The sequence below is a fragment of the Staurois parvus genome, unplaced genomic scaffold, assembly GCF_062004578.1.
Source record: "Staurois parvus isolate SC_StPar_1 unplaced genomic scaffold, SC_StPar_1.0 ptg000472l, whole genome shotgun sequence".
Lineage (NCBI taxonomy): Eukaryota > Metazoa > Chordata > Amphibia > Anura > Ranidae > Staurois > Staurois parvus.
This window is the reverse complement of record NW_028318268.1, coordinates 390932-407860: the sequence shown is the minus strand read 5'-3', so window position 1 is coordinate 407860 and position 16929 is coordinate 390932. Positions and strand designations below refer to the sequence as shown.

General features: G+C 42.0%; 1 protein-coding gene across 1 annotated transcript in view; it reads left to right on the top strand.

Annotated features, from left to right (window-relative positions):
* FES (FES proto-oncogene, tyrosine kinase) overlaps positions 1-16929 on the top strand; it is a 248334-nt gene that overhangs the window by 156403 nt on the left and 75002 nt on the right. Inside the window, exon 10 of the mRNA XM_089689378.1 lies at positions 1927-2004. Coding sequence (XP_089545504.1) covers positions 1927-2004 — 78 coding nt within the window. The remainder of the gene's footprint in view (positions 1-1926; positions 2005-16929) is intronic.

Genomic DNA, 16929 nt, shown 5'->3' with positions numbered 1-16929 from the left:
AAATGATCATATTGTGAAAACTATCAGGGCTATGGCTTATGAATAAAATCCTATAATGTTGCGCTCCCAAAACACTCCAATTTATATATGGAATCACTTAATCTATGTCCTAAGAACCATATGCAGAAAAAATATAAAAATAAAAAAATATATATATAATAAATCAAATGACATAAAAAATATACTGAATTAATATTAAAAAACCTCCGTGATTATACTAAAATAATAACTGTGATTAAAGAATGAATATTACTTCACTTAGAAAAATTATTCAAATGATCAGTGTGCATAAATAAATTAATAAATGCATATGTGAAAACAGTGTCCCAAATAATAAAAGTGACTTTGTGCTGTTAATTAATCTTCAATCCATATTGCATGTGAATCCGTGACTGATTGTGAATCCTCCCATTAGTGCAGATGTACGCTCACATCTGCACTAATTTTTGCGATCCGACTATATAGAGGACATATATTTTATGTTGTATATTAGGGAGACCTTTTTTTGTTTTCTGGCTCGCAAGATACTTTAAATAAGGGCTATGGCTTAGCCGTGGACATTTTTAGTGGCAGCAGGGATAGCTGAACATTTTGATATAAGATTTGTGTAGGTGGGCTTGAAAATGAGGGAGTGATGGCAGTTTAGAAATCATGTTCTGATTTTTCAGCTCACACTTTACCTTTTGTCAGCTCCCACTCTAGTTTTGAACATTCCACCATTCATTCCTATGGGACCAATTTCACCACAAAAGCGCCAATATTTTGTGAACCATTCGGCGAAACGTTCCACAAAGTAATAGCACACCAATAGGGAACAATCCGCACGTTTTGGTATATTACTGTCTATGTAGTGAAAAAACTGTGAGAGGAGTTAGGGTGGTAAATTTGGCTATAATAATAGGAATATATATGTGAGATAACAGTAAGTGGTCTTGCCATGCAAACCACTTAACTATCAAAAGTGTTACGCTACACTAAGTGGTCTTTTTATGAAACATTTGTTGGCCAACTATCAGAAGCATTTGTGCAATCTGAATGAATGCACAATTAAATTTTCCCATATTTTTCTAATACATTATTTCCTATATCTTCAGCTACATCTAATGGCCAAAGTTCCGTATAGTTTTCTGCAATACCTCAGTGATTTTATATATATATATATATATATATATATACACACACACTATATTGTCAAAAGTATTGGGCCAGCCCTCCGAATCATTGGATTCAGGTGTTCCAATCACCTCCATGGCCACAGGTGTATAAAATCCAGCCCCTAGGCATGCAGACTGCTTTTACAAACATTTGTAAAAGAATGGGTCTCTCTCAGAAGCTCAGTGACTCCAAGCGTGGTACTGTGATAGGTTGCCACCTGTGCAAGAAGTCTATCCTTGCAATTTAATTGCTACTAAATATTCCACGGTCAACTGTTAGTGGTGTTATAACAAAGTGTAAGCAACTGGGAACAACAACAACTCAGCCACGTAGTGGTAGGCCATGTAAAATGACAGAGCTGGGTCAGTGCTGGGTCAGTGCATGCTGAAGCTCACAGTGCACAGAAGTCGCCAACTGTCTGCAGAGTAATTAGCTAAAGACCTCCAAACTTCATGTGGCCTTCAGATTAGCACAACAACAGTGCATAGAGAGCTTCATGGAATGGGTTTCCATGGCCGAGCAGCTGCATCCAAGCCTTACATCAGCAAGTGCAATGCAAAGCGGCGGATGCAGCGGTGTAAAGCACGCTGCCACTGGACTCTAGAGCAGTGGAGACGTGTTCTCTGAGTGACGAATCACTTACATGTGCGTGTAAAGGCAGGCGTCCCAGTACTTTTGGCAATATAGTGTACATGGGATATGGATGGTGTGATTGAGTCCTTGATGATTATGTAGACAGACTGACAAATGTTTTTCTTTTTTTTTTTCCAGGAAAAGGAAAGTGGAAAAAATCAAACCCTTGAAACGATAAAGAACCACATTTCTGGGATTTTTCGGCCAAAAATTTCTGTGAGTATTGTTTACGTAAGAAATATATTAATTGAACTGATTCTGAATATAAACTGATATAAAATAATTATCTCTCAAGTCCCTGGGCAGACACCAACAACTGAGAAAAGGCTATTTGAAAGGTTTTTTTGCACCTTAGTAAGTCCAGTATGTAGACAGTGGTGGCCTCTGTGTTCAATGGTCTGTAGAATAAAAGCTGCACTCGACTTGGCTATTGAGAACATTTATTTAAAGGAATTCCATATTCACAGCGTACACTTTCATTTTACAACATCAGCAATGCAATAACAACTTCCTGGATTCCCTGCATGCTTTGCAGATTCTCCTCTGCTGTTTACTTTCAATTAAATGCAGCCACTGTTTGGGTATTTTGGCAGCTGGCAGGACTGGCTCTCAAAATACAGCAGCACAGTGGGAGAATCTTTCATCCGCACTCTGTGGCATAGATGAACAAATCTGTTTCTGCAGGTGGAATGGAAAAATATCTATATGTGTATGGCCAGCTTTTGTACACCGTAGCATTAACAGCCTTGTCCTTCTAGTGTAATCTGCAGAACATGAGCTGTCAATTTGACTGCTTGGTAATGTACAGTGCAGGACATGGCTAAGAGATGTAGAGGAAACAGAAGCACTTAAAGTGGAATTCCAGTCAAATACTAACTAAACCTAAACTAATTATTTCCCCATTCTAAGTACCCTTTAAAGGAAAGAAGTATATACTTACCTATACTGAGGGTGCTCCAGTCCAGTCACATGATCTCTCCAGATGCCTACTTCAGTGAAGAGGAGAGATTGCCGACAACAGCTGCAATGTCTTGGCATTACATTACCCATAGGCTTACTATGGACACACTGAAGCCGGCACTTGGATCCTATCATGTAAAAGGAACAAAGCAGGCATTAGAATAGGTAAGTATAGACTTCTTTCCTTTACAGGGTAGATAGAAAAGTCTTAAGATGGGGGTAGGAGCAGGTTTAGGCTAAGTATCCACACTAAATGGGATTCCATTTTAAGGCAGATGCCTCTCCTGCCTTGGGTCAACCTGGTGTGTTGGTACGGACTAACTGCCTTCAATGCAGACAGTCTCAAGAATGCCCTCCAGCCTCTTTGTCAAACCTACATAGAACTCCTATGGGTAGGAAAGGTGGTGGAATAGAGAGCAAAACTAAGAGCCGCCTTATCAGGAGAAACAGTAGGTCTTCTAACATGCCTGCTTGCCTGACAATGGGTGGTCAACAGACCCAGGGGGGTCTATAAATATGAGATCACTGCCTGATTCACTCATAAACTATCATTAAATATCTCCAGGATGAAGGGAAGCAAATACTCCGTGTTTACTTTTACATAGGGCAATCTGCCACTTAATTTAGGCCTCTTCTAAATCAAATTAAAAAAACTATGCATGTCACTAGCACCGATGCTCTGTTAATGGATGCGCTCCAACAAATCTAATCTTTATGCGTTAATACTCTTTTTCGAAATGCAAACCATAGATGATAACAACATCTGCAGAACCTGTGGCTATTTCTCTTAAAACTGATCAAGAGCTTTTTTCTTAGAAGAATATAGTTAGCAGTTTTGTGTTTACCATGTGGTTTCATTTGTCTGTCTATAATACATTTCCTGAGAACTAATAACTCCTGGAGACAGCTGTGCCTGACTATGGAATGTTATCGGTAGGCATCTTGTGCTGTTATTAATGTCCACATGGCTTAACAGATGGGACACATACATACAAATCTTATACTACTTATGTCATATAGTTACACTGAAGACAAGCCTCTGCAGTTTGGGAGAGATGATTAGTGCATACTTATGAGGATGATGTGCCCTGTGTATAAATAATGCTGGTGTTGTGCTGATACCGTAAACTGCCTGATATACAGCGGGTAAACTAAGTATTGAACATGTCACCATTTTGCTCAATAAATATATTTCTAAAGGTGCTGTTGACATAACATTTTCACCACATGCCGGTAACAACCCATGCAATCCATGTATACAAAGAAATCAAAACAAACAAGTTCAGAAATTAAGTTATGCATAATAAAATGGAATGACACAGGGAAAAAGTATTGAACACGTGAAGAAAAGAAGGTGCAAAAAAGGCATGGAAAGCCAAGACACCAGCTGAAATCTATCAGTAATTAGAAAGCAATCCTGCCCCTTGTCAGTGCAAATTAATATCAGCTGGTTCAGTCTCAACTGATGGCCTATAAAAAGGTGTCTCATTATCAAGGTGTCACACAGAAAACATCTCATGATGGGTAATAGCAAAGAGCCCTCTCAAGACCTTCACAACCTTATTGTTGCAAAACATACTGATTGCATTGGTTACAGAAGGATTTCCAAACATCTGAATGTTCCAGCGAGCACTATTGGGGCCATAATCCAAAAGTGGAAAGGACATCATTTCACCATAAACTGGCCAAGACCAGGTGATCCTTGCAAGATTTCTAACAGAGGACTGAAAAGAATTGTCAGAAGAGTTGTCCAAGAGCCAAGGACCACTTGTGGAGAGCTTCAGAAAGACCTGGAATTAGCAGATACAATTGTTTCTAAGAAAACAATAAACAATGCACTCAACTGCCATGGCCTGTATGCACGCTCGCCAAGCAAGACTCCATTGCTGAAACAAAGGCACGCTGAAGCTTGTTTAAAGTTTGCTGCACATTTAGACAAACCTGAAGAATACTGGGAGAATATAGTCTGGTCAGATGAGACCAAATTTGAACTCTTTGGATGCCACAATACACACCATGTTTGGAGGTCAAATGGCACTACACATCACCCCAAAAACACCATACCAACAGTGAAGTTTGGAGATGGGAACATCATGGTGTGGGGCTGTTTTTCAGCATACGTTACTGGCAAACTTCATATTGAAGGAAGGATGAATGGAAAAATGTACCAAGACATTCGTGATAAAAATCTGCTGCCATCTACCAGGATGATGAAGATGAAACGAGGGTGAACATTTCAGCAAGAAAATTATCCCACACACAAAGCCAAGGAAACTCTCAACTGGTTTCAAAGAAAGAAAATGAAGCTGCTAGAATGGCCCAGCTAATCACCTGACTTGAATCCAATGTAAAATCTATGGAAAGAACTAAAGATCAGAGTTCACAGAAGAGGCCCACAGAACCTTCAAGATTTGAAGATGTTTGTGTGGAAAAATGGGCCAAAATCACACTTGAGCAATAAATGCGACTAGTTTCTCCATATAGGAGGCATCTTGAAGCTGTCATTACCAACGAAGGATTTTGTACAAAGTATTAAATTAATTTCAGTTAGCGTGTTCAATACTTTTTCCCTGCGTCATTTCATTTTATTACACATAACCTAATTTCGGAACGTATTTGTTTTGGTTTCTTTGTATGTATAAATTGCATGGGTTGTTACCGACAAGTGGTGAAAATTTAATGTCAATAGCACCTTTAGAAATATATTTACTGAGAAAAATGGTGATGTGTTCAATACTTATGTAATTAGTGTTCTGTGGGTTAGAACTTCAAGTCACCACATTCACCAATGCAGTGAATTATTCTGGCCAGGGGCAGCCAAAGGCAGGAGGCTATAATGGAAAGATTACAAGAAACCCTCCATGTTTATGTGTAAAGCCCATTTGCACTTCAATGCACGTAATGTAATCAAACAAGCTGTTGATGCACAAAAAGAATGAGGACCTTTTATTTGTAAACCACATTACAATGCAAAGAGCAGTTTCATTGGTGCATTGTGGTGCGCTGCAGCACACAATCCATGTGCACTGGTGTGCAATTAATAATTAATGCAACATCATTAAAGGTAGTGTTCATTGTTGAAATTAAGAAAGCCCAGCTTCTTCTATTGGAAACAGGTGATATTTAAGCTGGAACATTGGCAAGTTTATGCTACATTAATTTGTGCAACTTGGTTTAATATTTTTGGGGAAATTTAATAAAGTCCAAGCTGAGAATATGACATCCAGTATGTCTTTGTCCTTTTGGTACATAAACTTTAAACATTAGTAAAACTTCTTTTGTCTGTCATCATTGGTATTGCAAAGTATAATTATTTTTTGGGGAGCCCAGAGTTTATTTGGAAATCCAATTATTTTAGTAAATATAAACTGCTAAATATCTTTTATCATCAGCAGTATATAGCAGTCTTGTGACATCTGTCAGTGTCCAGCAGAGCACTGGTTAAAGCTTGTAGGAGTTTGCTTTCTGCTCCAGGATGATGCAAAAGCCCTGACCCTCTGTCTGGACAGTGCTGATTGGCCCTATGCTGATCACATGCACCCTCCCAAAAAAAAAAAAAAAAAACAACCTCTCTAGTGATATACACCAAACTGAGCATGTGCATGTGACCACGGGTTCAGTCTGTATCAGGTGGTCATTTCAACAAAAAGAGGGGCAGAGAAGACAGGATCAAACCGCCTTTTTACACAATGCAGAGGATTAACCCCTTAGGTTCCACAGTGAGTATAACAAGCATGCTTTACTGCATATACAGACGGATTTTACTGTTGTGGGTTTAGGAACACTTTAAGTCCTGTAAGTCGTGAGGTGGGGTCTCCATGGATCGGATGTGTTTTTCCAGCACATCCCACAGATGCTTGATTGGATTGAGATCTGGAGAATCTGCAGGCCAAACCAGCTCCTTGAACTTGTTCTTGCGTTCCTCACTCCATCCTGCTGAAAGAGGCCACTGCCATCAGGGAATACTTTTTCCATGAAGGGGTGTATTTGGTCAGCAACAGTTTTTATGTAGGTGGTACGTGTAGTCAGTGGTGTATTTAGGTTTCTTGCTGCCCTAGGCAACACAAAAATCGGCTTCCCCCCACAGAGAGACCTTGACACTGACAACAACACCCTCCTCCACGAAGAGAGCCTGACATTGACTAACAACACCCCAGCCCCCCCCCCCCACCCTCACCTGAGAGAGCCTACCACTACCATCTCCCCCATACACTTGCAACTCCCCCCCACCACACCTGCGAGATTAAAGACACTCACCTTCACAGCTCTGGACATTCCTAGGAACAAGAGTCGGGCTCTGCATACACCATCAAGCAGCCAGCAGCCTCTCTCAGATCCCACCTGGTCCCCATGCTGCGTGTGTCCCTTCTTCCATCCCTTCTTTTGGGGGAAGTGGCATTGCCCCCCTGAAAAATGCTGCTGCCCCCCTGAAAAATGCCGCCCTAGGCAAATGCCTTGTTTGCCTTGTGATAAATACGCCCCTGCGTGTAGTAAAACTTTAATATTTGTGTCATTCTCAAACCTTTGGCCAGGGCTGTATATCATGTAATCCTTACCTATGTCCCAGTTTAAGTTGGTGCCATGATTGCTGCCCCTGGTTTCTGGTTTCGGGGTGGCTCCTCTCTCTTGCAGCATCCTATGGACCTTGCAGGTAATAGAGCTGCACAGCCCCATAGCCTGGGATGGCAAGGCATTCCCCTGCTCCTCCCTCCTCCGTTCACAGACAGGCTGGAGACTGCACTGTCCGCTGTTAACTCTTTCCTGTGAAGACTGGACGATTAGGGAAGTAGCACTGAGAGAAAGCATGAGCCATTAGCATTGAAAGTTGAAAAATTCAAGTACTGGGCCAAGAAATTGAACTAATTGGGGAATGTTTATTTTATTGTGCTCCATGTGTTGGGCTAAAAAACATTGCGGGTTTAATATCACTTTATTTGACAAATGAAGCTGTTTATTTTGTAAACAGATTGCCTACAAAAAAATATAAATAAACAGCACAAAATTGGACTTCTAAATCCACTCATAAGAAATATTATTATATAAAGTGTAAAAATTAATAGTGCATATCCTTAATTATATTGTTATCAGACACCAAAAAGTCCATGTGTGATCAGAAAATTCCAAATAAACTTCCACCTTGATGATGAGTGATGAGATTGCCTACAAACTAGGGATGTTACAACTAATGACAGAGCCCATTACAAAACATTTCAAAGCCCCTGGCCCTCCAAACTCTACTAGTCCCGCTAATGAAGTGTGTTCCATGCTATAGTAACTAATAATGCGGCATACAGAGAACTTTCATATAATCTCATGTAGGTGCCTCAATTGTACATATATTTTTCATCATAGTGTATTTTCTGAATGCTATTGGTGCCTTTCTGTGCTATAAAGTTGCAATTTCTGTGGCTATAATTATGCCTAAGCCATAAATAGTTGTATGTACACATACCTATAGTATAATCTATTCCTCGGGGGAGAAATTCTTTGAACTTTGCAGGTGCAGTTATATATTTACCTACACACAAAATATCTAAAATTGCATTCTTTGTTCTGGGAAATCCCCATGATGGCCTGCTTTGCGCGGTTCCCTGTTGAACACATTTAAATACTTATATCTTCTAGCAAATCACTTTGCCGCATGAATCATCGCGCTCCACAGGGCAGTTTCCTCATTTTCTATCTCCTGCATGGCCTGGTATCTTTCCAGCAGGGTTTTCGATTTACAAGTACAAATTACAAAGCAGAAGTAGAGGAAACAATGTGCATTTATATTTCGAGCTGATCACCTGCACATTGTGTTATCCTTTATCACTATCATTTGACTATACAAGAGAATAGGAATAATCTGTGATGATGGTCTTGATCATTAGAGGCCCATGGGCAGGATTTGATCTTTACTTGATCTGGCTAACAGAAAAGTACAGATACAGAAGTGTGTGCTTAGCGTGTAATCATATGTAGGCCAACATTATTCTGAAGAATGATTGTTTGATGGTTTGGGTCATTTGTATGGACTATTGTGTGTGGGTACAATTACAAAGGGTTGGAAAAACATCTCAAAAAGATGCCATACATGAGCAGATTTCACACTGAAAACATTTTCGGTTCCTGGGCCCTACTACAATTGTGACATGAATACAACCCATGCAGGATAAAAGGACTATTTCCTTTTCTATTATAAAATCTAAACAGAGCATTTCTGATACTCACATCTGCTCTTTATATCTTTGCTTCTGCCTCCTCTACAACTCAGCAGTCTAGAATACTGCCACTGCTCAAATCAGCCAAAATGCCTACAAATATGGAGCTGGTAGTCACAAACCCCAGCGCCACAGAAACTTATGCCCCCAAAATGTATATATTATTATACAATATTTATAAAGCGCCAACAGTTCGCTCAGCGCTGTACATTACAATGGGAGACAGAACATGCGGCAGTACAATACCAATACAATGTGATACACGAGGGGTCCGAGGGCCCTGCTCCTTGGAGCTTACAATCTAGGAGGGAAGGGATAGTGGTACAGGAGGAAATAGCTGTGGGGGATGGAGTGGTAGGAAGAACGGAGGATGTCGGGAATTAGCAGGGGGTGGGGTAGGCTTCCCTGAAGAGGTGGGTTTTCAGGGTGCGCCTAAAGGAGAGGAGAGTAGGTGATAGTCTGATGGATTGGGGTAGGGAGTTCCAGAGTATGGGTGACGCCCTGGAGAAGTCCTGGAGGCGGGCATGGGAGGAGGAGACTAGGGAACTAGAGAGAAGGAGGTATTGCGAGGAGCAGAGAGTGCGTGTAGGGTTGTACCTGGATATTAGGTCGGTGATGTAGTTTGGGGCAGTATGATGGACAGCTTTGTACGTCAGTGTTAGGATTTTGAATTTGATCCATTGGGCAATCGGAAGCCAGTGGAGGGATTTGCAGAGGGGGGTGGCAGAAACGGAGCGGTTGGTAAGGTGGATGAGTCTGGCTGCCGTATTCAGGATCGAAGCGGGGATAGCCTGTGGCGAGGCAGGCCAGTGAGGAGGGAGTTGCAGTAATCGAGTCGTGATATGATGAGGGAGTGGATGACCTGCTTAGTGGTTTCTGGGGTTAGGTACGTGCGGATTTTGGCAATGTTGCGGAGGTGGAGTCTGCATGAGTTTGTTAGTGATTGGACTTGGGGCTGGAAGGATAGATTGGAGTCAAGAATGACACCAAGTACTCTGGCCTGCGGGGCGGGCCTGATGGTGGCATTGTTGGACGTGATAGAGAAGTCAGTGGGGGGTGGTGTGCAGGCTGGGGGGAAGACTAGGAGCTCGGTTTTGGTATATACAAGGGTATATATAAGGGTATAAACTGCTGCAATACAAGTGTAATACAGTAAATAATATAAAACAATATAAACAGCGCAAATCCAAACCCTACATGAATTATAATAAATGATAAAAATAATAAGTAATAAAAAAATATATTAAAAATATATAATCTCACTCAAAAAATAAATAAAATCAAAAAAGTGTCCAAAGAAAGTTAAAGTCCTTAAACCCCAAAAAAAAAGTGTTTCAACCAAAAAAACATATAAGTCCTGCTCCTTTATATTGTGCTTCCACCATCCACCAGTGCTGTAACCAACCTAAACCGAACTCACCAGATACTGGTGAATTGCACGCCTTTTAGGGATCCTATACCCCTCTTTTCAGCCTCCAGGACTCCACACCACCACATAAGGCTTTAAGTTTTCCTTCCACTCCCTCCCGATTTCTCCTTCCAGGCCAGCTCCACGGCAGTGTAAGAGAAAAATGTATATAGCGTAATATTGCTAATAACCTCATAAAGTGCTATAATAATACCAGGCCACTCACATTTCAAAAGATAAAACAAAGCATTGTTTATTGCCTTCAACTGGCTTTCATAATCCCCATAGCATCCAGGACAACATCAGAAACCTCACAGCCTTTTTGCAGAGGATGACAGAGTTTTTCTCAGTAAATAATCAAAGATGGCCGCTTGGAACGCACCGCTACGGCGTGCGCTCCACTCACCGGAAGTTGCACAGGCGTGCAATTCACTTGTATCTGGTGAGTGCGGTTTATGTTGGTTACAGCACTGGTGGATGCACAATATAAAGGAGAAGGACTTATATGTTTTTTTGGTTGAAACACATATATTTTTTGGGATTAAGGACTTTATCTTTCTTTGGACACTCTTTTGATTTTATATATTTTTTGAGTGAGATTATATACTTTTAATATATTTTTTTATTATTTATTATTTTTGTCGTTTATTATAATTCATGTAGGGCTTGGATTTTCGCTGTTTATATTGTTAAATATGGATCTGGGCATGGCTCACCACTGTGGGCTCTTCTGTAGCTTCCTCTGCTGTCCATTTAACTTCAACATCCTCTAGGTCAGTGTTTATCAACCTTTTTTCAGTCAAGGCACCCTTAAAAATTATACACAGTCCAGAGGCACCCTTTAAAATTATGGAAAGTCTTGAGGCACCCCATTCTAAAATGTGAAAAGTTTTATATAAAACGCAGTAACGACCACACATGTAGAAAACCCAATATTAAAGGTGATTTATTCTTCTAAAGCAAACACACTTTTGTACATTGGTACTGAGTTATTAGTATTCCATTGTTTCTCTTCTTCAGTTTTTCTCCATCATTGAGCTAATGTGAGCCCAACACTGATGGAGAGTGGCGGGGTAGGGTAAAACTAGGATGCTGTGCAGGCAACTGACAAATTTTCCTCGTCATCTGATGATATCATTGGTCGTCAAGACGCCAGCAGCTAGAAGGTCATAATGGTGCACAATGAAAGCCTATGGCTTTGTGCAACTAAAAGGCAGGCTTGTATACAAGTTTTGGGCAATTTTTAGACATTTTGCCAAGGTACCCCTGAAGAAACCTCAAGGCACCCCAAGATGCCTGGGCACCCTGGTTGAGTCAGTCTGCCTACCTGTTCCTTCGCTTTTGGACAGATACTTCACACCTGACAGCTGTTTTTGCCCTTTCGTATAATATTAGAGTACAAAAGAGCTTTACAAACATTGGTAGACCTTGCAATTTATTAGGTTATAAGGGAGAGATAAAGAAAGTGGAAGAGCTTACAATCCATTAGGGTATAAGAGGTAATTATGGTATGATGGAGGGCTGCAAAAAGTGGATGTGCTTACAATCTATTATGCTTGGGAGGAGGGGGCAGGAGAGGAGTAATTCAGCACTGGTGTGCTGTGAGGTCACCCTCCTCCTTCATAAGTCTGGTGTGCTGTGAGGTCACCCTCCTCCTTCATAAGTCTGGTGTGCTGTGAGGTCACCCTCCTCCTTCATAAGTCTGGTGTGCTGTGAGGTCACCCTCCTCCTTCATAAGTCCTGTCCACACAGCATTACGCAATTTAAAGGGGACTGCCTGCCTGCAACTGTAAGCCCTATATTAGGAAAGGGAGTTTGTGTGATGAAGGCCCCTGGACTAGGAGTGGGGGGTTGTGTGGAGAGGGCCTGAACTAGGAAATGGGGACTTCAGAGGGCCCATGGACTAGGAGAGGGGGCTGTGCAGAGAAGGCTGTGGGCTAGGAGAGAGGGGTGTGCTGAAGAAGGCCTTGGACAAGGATAGGTGGTTGTGCAGAGGGGGCCGTGGACTAGGAGAGCAGGAGTGCTGAAGAAGGCTCAGGACTAGGCAAAGGGGTGTGCAGAGGTAGCCATGGACTACTAGAGGGGAGTGTGTGGAGAAGGCTGTGGAGAAGGAGAGGGGGGTGTGGAGTTGAGTTCCTGGACTAGGAGAGGAGGTGCATGGAGGCCCTGGAATAGGAGAGGTAGTACCTGGATGCCCCAGACTTGGAGAGGGGGGGGCTGGAGGCTCCAAACTAGGAGAGGGGTTGCCTGGATGCCCCAGACTAGGAGGGGGGGGGGGCTGAAGGCCCTGGAGTAGGAGAGGGGGTGCCTTGATGCCTCAGACTAGGAAAGGGGGACCTGGAGGCTCCAGATCAGGAGAGAGGCTGCCTGAAGACCCCAGACCTGAAGAGGGGGTGCCTGGAGGCCCTGGACTAGAAGAGGGGTGCCCAGAGGCCCTGGAATAGGCCAGTGGGTGCCTGGAGGCTCTGGACCAAGACAGAGAGGGGTTTATTTACTAAACCTGGTTGACTCAGAATCTTGTCCACTTCTGCATAAAAACCAATCAGCTTCCAGGTTTTATTGCTGAAGCTTAACTGAACATGCTGAGGTTAGAAGCTGACTGGCTACCATGCACAGGTGCCCAAGATTCTGAGTCAACCAGGTTTAGTAAATAAACCCCAGAGTGTCTGGAGGCCCAGGACTAAGAAAGAGGGTGTCTGGAGAACCTGGACTAGGTGAAGGGGTACCTGGAAGCCCTGGACTAGGAGAGAGAGAGTATCTGATTGCCCTGGATTACAAGAGGGAAAAAGAGCCTGGACTAAGGGAGAGCCTGCCTGGGCCCTGTAAGGTGAGCCTGGAGCCAGTGAGTTCACATATATGGCGACATTTATCAGTTGTTGCAAGTAATACGAAACAGGTTGTGTGAAATATATATTAAATACCTAGCAACTCCTCTCTCCTGCTATCTGACCCACATAACAATTAGGCCTTGTTCACACGAGGCAAAGGCATTTGTGCCTTGCATGATGACTGTGTTTACCTGCATGGGGATGCGCAGGTGTTCCATGCATCCTTATGTGGGCAGCAGTCTTGTTAAAGTCAATTGGTATGCAGTGGCTGCTTGGACACAGCTGCTGCTCCCAATGTAACATCTATGCGGGTGCACAGTCCCAGTTGTATCCATGATTTGACTGTGCTAATAATTTGACCATATATGCCAAATGTGCTAGGTACACTACTGATAAGGGGTGAGCTTTGTATTGTAGTGGGGGGGGGGGGGTTGAGGGAAGAGTGGTGATCCCACTATAGGCAGGGACAATTGTTTTCTTTTTTGCTTCAACTTGAGCAATTTTATTTTTCAGTGACACAATATTTTTTCATTGCAATCACATCACCACCTCAGGGAACTTTTTAATTTCGGTGACACCACCAACCCAAGGACATTTTTCCTTTGCAACATATTTGTGCACCTAATTTAAACTTTTCACTGATACTATTTCATTGCATACCACAAACATAACAAACATTTTGCCGCTAGCCAATATTGGCCCCGCCATCCTCTTCTACATGCAACGAAGCAGGGGGTCGCAGTTTCCCACCTTCAACTTAGCCACGGGTTACTTTGTCTAGGCACTAGCAGAAGCACTTAAAATACATTAGGATACAGGAAAAAATTCAAAGCATTGAAGATTTTACAGTCTATTAGTTTATACAGGAAGAATACAAAGAATTTACAGTCCATTAGGTTAGAAGGGAGTGATATAAAAAGGTAGTACAGCACACAATCCATTAAGGTACAAGGGAGGAATACAGAAGATTGAACAGTTTATAATCTATTAGGGTATAAATGAAGAAGGCAAATCATAGAAAAGGCTACTGTTGATAAGGGCTACAGGAACAATAAAAGGTTAAATGTGTTTATGGCCTATTAGAGGGAATGATAACGGTAGAGCTTACAATCTAATTGGGTTTTCTGAGTTATGGAGAAGATAAAAAAACCTATGGCCAATTATATAACTGTTTTTATATTATTTATATATCATATATGAATAGGTTAAGTACTGTGGAAGAAAGCTTGGAAGGGGTGGGGGTGGCAAAGCTGTTAACCTGCCTAGAGCCATGTTTGCTCTTATTCCAGCTCTTCTTCAAGAAAGCTACTCAGCCCTGGTTCATACTATCCCACATGCTGCAGGCTGGTTGCGGGTGCAGGAATAGCACCTGTTCCGGCACCCGCAACTACCTGCAGCCGCATCGTGTTTCTCTTGCAAGACATGCAGGCCTGCCATTCATTCGGAATTGCATCCCCATGCATCTCATCCCACAGCGTGATCGCAGGCGCTGGAACCGCACGGAAACCGCATGGTCAAAAAGACCATGCAGTTTCCCTGCGGATGCGTTTTGGAAAAGGTACACCTTTTCCTTGTGTGAAACGCAGGTACAGCAGCCTATTGAAATGAATAGGCTGCTGTGCCTGCACAAACGTGGGCCACATGGCCCGTACTAGTGTGAAACGGGCCTCAAAGCTTATAAAATACTTTGCAAATGCTTCTTAAAGCTAATGTTCCTAAAATTTGTAATTACAATTACAAGTATAGGTCAAACAACATGTTTTGAGCCCTGTGGACGCTTAAAAAACCTGTGCTCAGAGAAACTTGAAAATGCTAATTGATAATAATTCTAATCCTCTGCATTCAGTACATTCGGAGTCATTTACTTGGAAAAAAAACATTCAGCAATTGAGGTCAGAGTGCCTCATCTACATGGTTGTTACAGGCCAGTAACTTGAAAAAATAGAAGACCAGTATGATGAGATCTGCATGACAGCCTGGCAACTTGCATTTTTAAGAGCAGCAGTCCCAAACAATTCTTCTGGCAGTTGTGGCTGCAATCTTTCTCGGCCTAACTGACCTTGGCTTGGTATCAAGAGATCCCTGAACTTTCCACTTCTTAATCAGCGATTTAACAGTACTGATTGGCATATTCAAGGCTTTGGACATCTTTTTATGTCCTTTTCCATCTTTATAAAGTTCCATTACCTTGTTACGCAGGACTTTTAACAGTTCTTTTCTGATCCCCATGGCTCAGTATCTAGCCTAGTCAGTGCTTCCACGTAAGAGCTAACAAACTCATTGACTATTTATACACTGACACTAATTGCAATTTAAAAAGCCACAGATGTGGGACATTAACCTCTAATTGGCATTTTAACCCGTGTGTGTCACCTTGTGTGTCTGTACCAAGGCCAAACATTCCAGGGGAGGGAAACTTTTGATCCAGGCCATTTGGGTGATTTCTGTTATTATGATTTAAAAAGGAGCCAAAAAACTATTTGATAATAAATGGCTTCATATGATCATCATCCTTCAATAAAAGAACATGTTTTGGCATAATCAGTCATATTTTCAATATCAATGCCAAAATTTCAGAATTTCTGCCAGGGTATGCAAACTTTTGAGCACAACTGTATATACTGTATATAGTGGTATTGTACAAAATTTTCTCCTTACCCCCAGAACAGCAGGAGAGATAGGATCTGCAAATATCACAATGGTGCCGCGCTCCTAATTGTATTAATTAAATATCATAAAAATTGTTTTAAATTAAATCCATATAATAGTGTAAACACAATATATATATAACAAATGAAGTGCACCCATAAAGTGATAATACACTGAAAATAACAGTCAATATTCAATGTGCACAAAAAATATAAACATGATTGATGATAAATGAGTGATAAATAAATCAGTCTCAATCAATCTCAATCAAATCCCCCGATGAAGCCACGTGACCTGCGGCGTAACGCGTAGGGAGGGGCAGTGACGTCACCTGACATTCAAGGAGGGCAAGTACACAGTGCGAGAGGTGCACTTGTATCATCTGCTGGCAATTGTTTATAACAAAGCGCTTAATATTGTTTTTACATGTGAGTGCAATGGGCACATATTAAAGGTAGTTATTTTTAAAAGGATAAGACACTATGTCTTTATTTCTTCTTATACTGAGGGATATACCAAGGAGGAGTGCTCCAGTGTATTAAGAGAACGAGAGATCTTTGTGGGGATATTGGCAGGAGAGGAGAGCCACAATTGAAGGAGTAACCACCATTACTGCTACGCTCAGGGGCGGACTGACAACTCATGGGGCCCCCGAGCAATAGGGGATCATGGGGCCCCTGTGTCCTTGCCCAAACTCAAAAAAGCCTATGAAAAAGGTACCAGGGGCATCTCATGGGGCCCCCTACTGACCCCGGGCCCTCGGCAGTGCCCGAGTTTCCAAATGGTCAGTCCACCCCTGGCTACGCTGGTAAGGAGTAACCACCATTACTGCTACGCTGTTAAGGAGTAACCACCATTACTGCTACGCTGTTAAGGAGTAACCACCATTACTGCTACGCTGTTAAGGAGTAATCACCATTACTGCTACATTGTTAGGAGTAATCACCATTACTGCTACGGTGCAACTCAAGGATATAGTTCCATTTGGGGAACACAAGCGTTTTTAGCCTATTCATAGGCTTTGTATGAGGGATATACCAAGGAGGAGTGCTCCAGTGTATTAAGAGAGTGAGAGATCTTTGTGGGGATAGTG